The 8,265-nt window shown below is 35.9% G+C and overlaps 1 protein-coding gene across 1 annotated transcript; it reads left to right on the plus strand.

Annotated features, from left to right (window-relative positions):
• The first annotated feature begins 225 nt into the window (after positions 1-225).
• LOC114651042 (olfactory receptor 52E4-like) lies at positions 226-1,434 on the plus strand. The gene has a single exon (XM_028800998.2). The coding sequence runs from the start codon at positions 226-228 to the stop codon at positions 1,186-1,188; it is 963 nt and encodes a 320-aa protein (XP_028656831.1). The 3' UTR covers positions 1,189-1,434.
• The last annotated feature ends 6,831 nt before the right edge of the window (positions 1,435-8,265 follow it).

Here is an 8,265-nt window from a genome sequence, read left to right on the forward strand (position 1 = left end):
CTGCAACGAAAATATAAGGTTCTCTAGCTGCAGTCCAGTGGGAAAAGGCCAAAGTAATCATTTTAGTTCCTGCTTTAGTGTCGAAATATATAAGAAACGCTTGTTTGTGAGTACAGTATTACGAAAATAGTTCAGTAAAAGTCTGTTTTTCAGTTTATGCTGTTATTTTTTTCTTTCTTTCATCATTTATTTATCTTTAAATTTATAGAAAAGAAAAAGAGAAAAATGCCAACGGCAACCGTGAACACGTCGGATTCAACTCCGGACTTCATCTTGACCAGTTTCCCTGGACTAGAAGCTTATCGTCACTTGCTTTCTATCCCTTTCATTATTATGTATTCTTTTGCAATTGTAGGAAATATAGCAATAATATATATTATCAAACTTGAAGAAACTCTTCATACTCCTATGTACATCCTCCTCTGTATTCTTGCCGTGGTTGACATCGGTTTGTGCAACACCACAACACCTAAAATGCTGGCGATCCTATTGAATGATGCACGCAGTATTTCTTTTCAAGCTTGCTTCCTGCAAATGTTTTTTATATACTTTTTTTCAACTCTTGAATCCTCCATATTAGCCGTAATGGCATATGACCGGTATATTGCTATCTGCAACCCACTTCGTTATAGCACTATATTAACAACTGCAGCTATTAGTAAAATTCTACTTGTACTTTTTCTGAGATGTGCAATTTTAACCGGTCTGATTCCAATAATGGCCTCAAAGTTGCCTTACTGTTCATCTACCGTTGTCCCTCAAACCTACTGTGACCACATGCCGGTAGCGAATCTGGCGTGCACTGATATTACTATAAATAGTTATTACGGACTTTCGGTTGCCTTTTTGATTGTCGGTATGGATGTCATTTTTATCTCATTTACCTACATAATGATTATTAGAGCCGTTTTGAAACTGGCCTCAAAACAGGCCCGGATCAAAGCGTTTAGTACATGTGGTTCCCATGTATTTATTATCTTGTACTTTTATACCAGCGGTCTAGGTAGTTTCTTGACTTACAGGTTTAGTAAAAATGCATTCAACCAGTTAAACATTGTATCGAGCGTTCTCTATCTTATTTTACCGCCAGTGTTAAATCCTGCAGTTTATGGAGTGAGAACTAAAGAAATCCGTGACGGATTTATAAAACATCTCAGAAGAAACAATCACTGGAGCAGAAAACGCTGATTATGTAATAGCTGAATGCATTCAAATAAGTATCACCCTTCTCATTCTGATATATATTCAGCATTACTGAAGAAGAAATCTTATTTTCATATTTAAGATAATTGTCAGATTTATTAACTGAAAAAGAAAACAATTACGGTGGTGTTTCAACAATACTTGACATAATCGTTCCTTCCAACTCCGCGGAGATGAAGTGTGGGACCCCGCAAGACCTGAAATAAACGAATTTTAAAAATTAATTTCACGATGGATGAGTTTACATGTTGCATCAATTAATTCTTTTTAATAAACATTTATTCAAATAACAACGAAACTCAATAAATCCTAAATCCTGAGCCCGTAACCTCTCTCAGCAGTATACAGCGCAAGGCAGGAAATGGCTCCGCACTCAGCGTCGGCCGAACGTCCACAGTTACTCTCGGTCAGAAGTCAATTTAGAATCATCTGTTCAAACAGCCTGTCCACATGTCACTGGAAAATATGCAGCCTCTAAATTGAAAACCAAAATATCCGTTGATTGTTAATAACAATTGTTCTCAAGGAAAGCAAGATGCAATCACATCAGAGCTTGTTCAGCAACAAGTTTTTCGTATTGGTGGTTTCATCTTGGCTTTAACACTTCATTAGAAGTCGCTGGTGTTGTTGTTTATGTATAGTCTTTCCCTTCTGAACACCGTTAGTTTATAATAAAGAATTAGAATATTTTTTCTACATTCACAAATATAATTTGAACCTTATTCATTGAACAGTTTTTTGGAGAAAAAAAAAAACGTAATTTAAGTGTACACGGTTTAACGCTGGTCAGGTATGCAGGAGACTTATCCTTGTAGATTAAGATGGGCAAGTTCTATGTACATTTCTCAAGCATTATGCTGTTTTGGACTGTACCGAGGAAACAAATAATTCAGTTGTGTTTAACAACATGATTTGTTTTTCTATTGTGTTAATCTTTCTCTGATGACCGGATTGCGTTTTCGTGTAATCCCGTCGCGAGTTTTCTTCGGAAGTCATGTTTTTTAAAGGTTTCACTTGCGATTTCCTCCACTTACAGCAAGGTCTGTTAATGGGTTATTCGAAAATGACTCATGTGCCACCCGTGCTTATCTGGTGCATTATGGCCATTGCTGTCACGATACAACCGCGACCTTAAACTGGAGTAACTCGTTTGGAAAAGGTTATGTTAGGAAAAACTACATAAAAATACACAGTGATTTTTATGTAGTTTTACCTTGATATTACTTTTGTCAATTTAGATGATTTTCATGTACGTTCTTTTATTTTCTCTTCTACATTTATTAAAGAACGTGTTAAAACCAGTTTTCTATTGAAATAAATGGATGCGTTGGGATTTGGGGTGGGAAGGTAAATGAAGGTCAGTGAAAGGTAAATTAAGACGTAAACTCTTAACAGTTTAAAAGTACGGATTTATAATGCGCAATCCTTGCAATTCTCCTTGACTTAGTGGAATTATCTTACAAAATACCACCTATAATTCCCCCGGAAACATTTGGTATTATTCGTATACAGTCTATTAATTAAATGCTAATTTTTAAAAATTTGATTTGAACACTGTATATACACAGTACTGTCATCACATTTATTTTTATTTCAATTTTCACAGCAGATATTAAATTCGAGCAGCTTTCGCAGGTGCCCAAACCTGCTGATTAGCTTTACTGTATTTGCTGCTTCAAATGTGTATTTTACTTTGTAAGGCATCGCTTTCGACAGCACGGAGCCATTAGGTTGAAGCTTTACCGACCTGATTCATCCATCCATCCATTTTCCAACCCGTTGAATCCGAACACAGGGTCACGGGGGTCTGCTGGAGCCAATCCCAGCCAACACGGGGCACAAGGCAGGGAACCAATCCTGGGCAGGGTGCCAACCCACCGCAGGACGACCTGATTCATTCCCCTTTATTTTACTGTCTTTCCAGTGTTTCCACATTCGTTCTTTTAAAAGTTAGCCCCGCTTTCCCATATCCAAGTGAATGTGCTCTTGGAAATGAGAGAAATGCCGTCTATTCCTTACACCCTGATTCGGAAAAGAAATCTTTCAATTTTGCAGTTATTTATTTATTTATTTATTTATTTAACATTAAATTGTAATGTCTTGATTATTTAAGAATCTGCTCGATGATTACACCTGTCCCTGAAGTAGCCGCTTCTTGCTAATTGCCACTTGAATACAATAAAAGAAGCTAAGAGTGCAGGAAAAACTGAATAATTAAATTCAAAACCAAGAGTCTCTAACGGATTAAAATGTGTAAGAAATAAACCAAGTTAAACATTGTATGGTATTACCGAGTAAAAATTGAGATAATTACCATGATATGGTTTTAAATAAGTAAAATATTTAAAATGAATCAAAACAGAAAATTCCAAGAACACATTTATATAAGCATATTGCTTTTTTCCTATTGATACAAAAAAATGGGAATCAAAGTAATAATTAGAAAAATACATTGTATAGGAGCCTAAAAAAACGAATCAGTTCTGTATGAAAAACATGACTCCCTGTAGACCTCCATGGCCTGAGTAGGTCAATTGTAATGAAATTCTTCAGTTAATCCACAGTTAATCCACAGCTATTTACTAAAATGAGGACTAGATATGGTACTTTATGGAGATTATCTCCAACATTCAGGTCAACTGCAGATAATTTACATGTAAAACGGTGCTTCAGACTACCTGAACTGCTTAGTTTCTTTCTAAGGGCTCAGCATTATTTTATTAAGTGGAATAAGATGCATCTGGCTGCGATTTAGAATTTGCAATTGATATTATTAATATTCTAAAAACAGAATGCCCTTTAGTGTATAATTATAACTTTGTTTCATGTTTGTAGCTGCGGGTGCGTAAGGCATGTTCAAGTACGGGTAAAACGCGAGCTGAAAGAAAGATTTAGTGAAAATTCCAAGGATATAATCTACACAAGAATAAATTACACATGTAGAATAAAAAGCAAAAAACAAAGAGAAAAAGTTTTATTCTATAAACTTCAAACTTCAGTTTTTCTGTATTAAAGATGATATAGGCCTACTTTGTATTTAGTAAGTTCTAACGTACGGCACTACACATTTAATAGAGCACATTAACTTTCATACTATTGAGCACGTAAGGCACGGTTTAAAACCGTGTGGCTCCATGACTTACACACGGCTAGGCAGGTCACTAACTGAGACTATTCTTTAGTCAGAGGGGCAAAAAGTAGTTAGAAAACACCAATTTAATTCAACTTGTGGGGATTATAAGAACCTCCCATAGACTACACTGATATTTAGGCAAACATTTAATATAGCTTAAAATAACTAGCAAATAGCTCTTACACTGTTTGTTTTTAACCATATTGTCCCAACCAATTAATGCTACCATTTAAAGTAAGAATTGAATGTAATCTAAAATACTGTATATCAAATAAATGCACCCTCTTAAAAATAAAGGTGCCACAATGGTTCTTCAAAGCGATGCCACGGGGGAATCATTTTGGGTTCCCAAAATACCCATCCACATGACGGTTACAGAAAGAACCTTTAGATCTGTGTCAGGCTCTATACAGTAAATTACCATGAATAGAGAGTAACAGATTTGTAAAATGCCAATGGGTCATAATTTTAAAAGGTTTCGTCCTGAATATGTAAAGTAATACTAATTTCAGGTTTTCTTAAACTGTAAGTGTCCTGTTCAGTAGCCTATAATAAATTATTTTTTTATACATATTAGGAAGTTTCTCAAAGCACAAAGAAGCAACTTCATATGCAGCAACTCTTTCCAAATTAAAATGATGGTTTGTCACGCAATAGAAAAACCACACAACCCAGCAAAGAAACATAAAGTGCCATTAAAGAACCACTTGTTTTTAAAAGTGTGGTTGCACAATTGACATTAGTCATACAGCAAGCAAGATACATGGCAACGGTGTTAAAATTGAATAACAACTTATTTTTGAGTAGCTTTATATTCTTTGTTTAGCCATATACTTGAGACAAACAAACCAACAAATCTATTATTATTAAATCATTGTAAATGTCATCAACTCATAACCAACACCAGAATTGTAAAGTAAACATCTGAAATAACCTGATGAAAAAAATATAAATATATGTTCCTCTGAAATTCTAAACATTTCTGTTTTTAGGGTAATACAATTCTTTAGCATGGTTTTTCTTCTGGCCTATTTTTTTAATTTTAATTTTCTCTTGAATAAAGCTTGTTCTCTCTGTGTAGCCCAGTAGAAGCTTTCTTTTTCTTTTTCTTTTTGCTAAGTTCCAGCATCTTCCTTTCAAACTCTAAAAGAGCTGGCTGACATTTTGGTGTGCAATGTGAATCTGCTTCAGCTTCTTCTTCTGTCTGGTTGTCAAGGTCCTCTTCACAAATCTACTTCATGTCAGTACTTCCAATGACATTACACCAGTGGTTCTCAAGTTCTGTCCTGGGAGACCTCTGTTGCTGCAGGTTTTTGTTCCAATCAATTTCACATTCAGTGAGTCATTTTTACCTATAATTGATGACATTGTTTAATAAGCTGACCAATTGTTTTCCTTTTATTTAAATTTTAAAAGGTTGCAGCAGCAGATTTACATTTTTGTAGGAAATTAAGACATATTTATATGTTCTCCATATTTTTAAATACTTTGTTTTGTCACAATTCACTTTTTCAATAAAGTTTACTTTTTTAATTGTATTGTACACCAGCACAAGTGACTCTGTGTTTATTTGTATATACAATCTAATGTCTCTCTGTCTGTTTGTATGTCTGTCCGCTTTTCACGAGAGAACTACTTAACGGGTGTAGGTTGGGTTTTTTTTTTTCTATAATTTGTTTGAACATTCCAGTTGATTTTGCGACTTCTCTCATCGTGCTAAATATCATAGTTCGCTTGCGGTACTGATTTATTTGCTTGAATCCTAGAGCGAGGCTGCAGGCTGTTAGGGTCCTCCTCACTCACGCACCAATCTCCGTTCAAGTCAGTCTACCTCTCGCCATGTGTTGGAGCATACCTTGCCTCCACTTAGTTAGCAATACCTGTTTTGTTCAACAGACATTATCCTCTACAGATTGTAAAGGAGAAACATATGACGTTTTTGAGAGACAGATCACATCAGAGCTACATGTGTTTTAGAGGGTAGCTGCTGATTGCCAGAGATATCACGGCCATGTGCTTTTCTCCCCACTTGGGGGACACTCTCCTGTCAAAGATGAACACAATCAAATACAGTGCTAACGTTTGACATTGGAATATACCTACCTTCCGCTTGGCCAAAATTACACTTTAAAAAAAATTTTTCATTGATTTTTTAGTAGATTTTATTTAAAATTTATTTTAAATTATATGTATATATACTTTTTTGCATCCATTTGTAATTTATGAATAGATAAAAAAATGTGGGCTGCATGGTGGCGCAGTGGTAGCGCTGCTGCTTCACAGTTAGGAGACCCGGGTTCGCTTCCCGGGTCCTCCCTGCATGGAGTTTGCATGTTCTCCCCATGTCTGTGTAGCTTTCCTCCAGGTACTCTGGTTTCCTCCCACAGTCCAAAGACATGCAGCTTAGATGCATTGATGATTCTAAATTGTCCCAAGTGTGTGCTTGGTGTGTGGGTGTGTGTGTGTGGGCTGGCACCCTGCCTGGGATTTGTTCCCTGCCTTGTGCCCTGTGTTGGCTGGGATTGGCTCCAGCAGACCCCCTGCAGTTAGGATACAGCGGGTTGGATAATGGGTGGATGGATGGATGGATAAAAAAATGTAGACAATGGAAAATAATAACTTGATTATTTAGAGTAGGAGTTCACTTAGGGGTACAAACTGGAACAAAAACCTGCAGCCACAGGGGGTTCCTGAGACTGAATCTGAAAACCACTGCACTACACTGACTTAAATATGCATGTCCAGGCCAAAGGGACCTTCACTGTCAGGGTCTAACTGGTTTTACAGCTGCAGAGAAAGTCCTGTCAGTTGGGATGTCATATCTTTTCTAAGCTTAGGACTATATTACAAAATGTACTGTTTTTGCAAGTTATGATGTGGTAAGAAAATGTGACTGTTGTGTCAGTCCGCCTGTTGTGACTTTCTTGAAGTGGTACATACAGTAAGGCCCACTGTGATTTGAAGGGAAACTGCTGTCAGAGTAAAGGAGAGGGAGGCAAAGTCTCTTCCAGAGGCTTATGAGATTCCAACACTTGCTTGCCCACTAAATTGTGCTCTGCATTTTAACATACGAAAGTGCATATGAGATACAGTGTTTCAAAGAGCTATCAAAAAATAAAGTTAAAACGTAAAAGTACTGAATGCATTCCTTAAATTCTGTTTACTTAATTCCAATGGGCATCTTAAATTCACAGATACTACTAAGTATTGACATTAGTCTTTCTTATTAATAAATCCCACTTTTATTTATACACACATTAAATTTCACTATGAAACAAATATAGTAGAAGTTTTTAGCAACTTCAGATAAATGGTACTATAATTTTTCAAGCAATAGATAAATAGAATAAATATGTAGCACTGATGTTATTCAATTTATTCATTAGTCTTCTAATTCTTTTATATTCATTTACATTTATTTATGAAATAAATCTTCTCATTCTCAAAGTCACTCAAAGCATGGTTACTAAGTTGCTTAAATCACAGGTTAAGTTATTCCACTACTTTGCTCATCTCTAGAGGGTAGCAGTTTTTGGTTTTGGTTCATGGCAGTTGAGAACAGATTAAGAACAGTGCTGTAGACTAAGCTCAATTGAGACGTTCACAGTAATTGAGGTAAAAGCTTAGCACAAGCATAGTCCACAAATGAGTATTAACCATGGGATGAGCTCCTATCAGTATAACACTTTTCACTTTAGGGCAATTTATACAGTGGGCCCTTTTTAAAGTACCTGAGACAGAACTAGCTCTGTTTCAAGATTACAATACTTAGGTTAGGTAGACTTTATTATCCTTGAGGATAATAGAGTAGTATAATACTAGCAGAAAATGATCCTCAGTTGTTGCAGTGAACAACAGAAAGAGATCAGGACTAAGTTCAAAACAAAACCACACCAAGTCATTTTGTGGTCTAATGCTTATTGTCTGTT

Source organism: Erpetoichthys calabaricus, chromosome 4, assembly GCF_900747795.2.
Source record: "Erpetoichthys calabaricus chromosome 4, fErpCal1.3, whole genome shotgun sequence".
In the NCBI taxonomy this organism is placed as follows: Eukaryota; Metazoa; Chordata; class Cladistia; order Polypteriformes; family Polypteridae; genus Erpetoichthys; species Erpetoichthys calabaricus.

Coding starts and splice junctions, on each gene's coding strand:
- LOC114651042 (XM_028800998.2), top strand. CDS start 226: ATGCCAACGGCAACCGTGAACACGTCGGATTCAACTCCGGACTTCATC.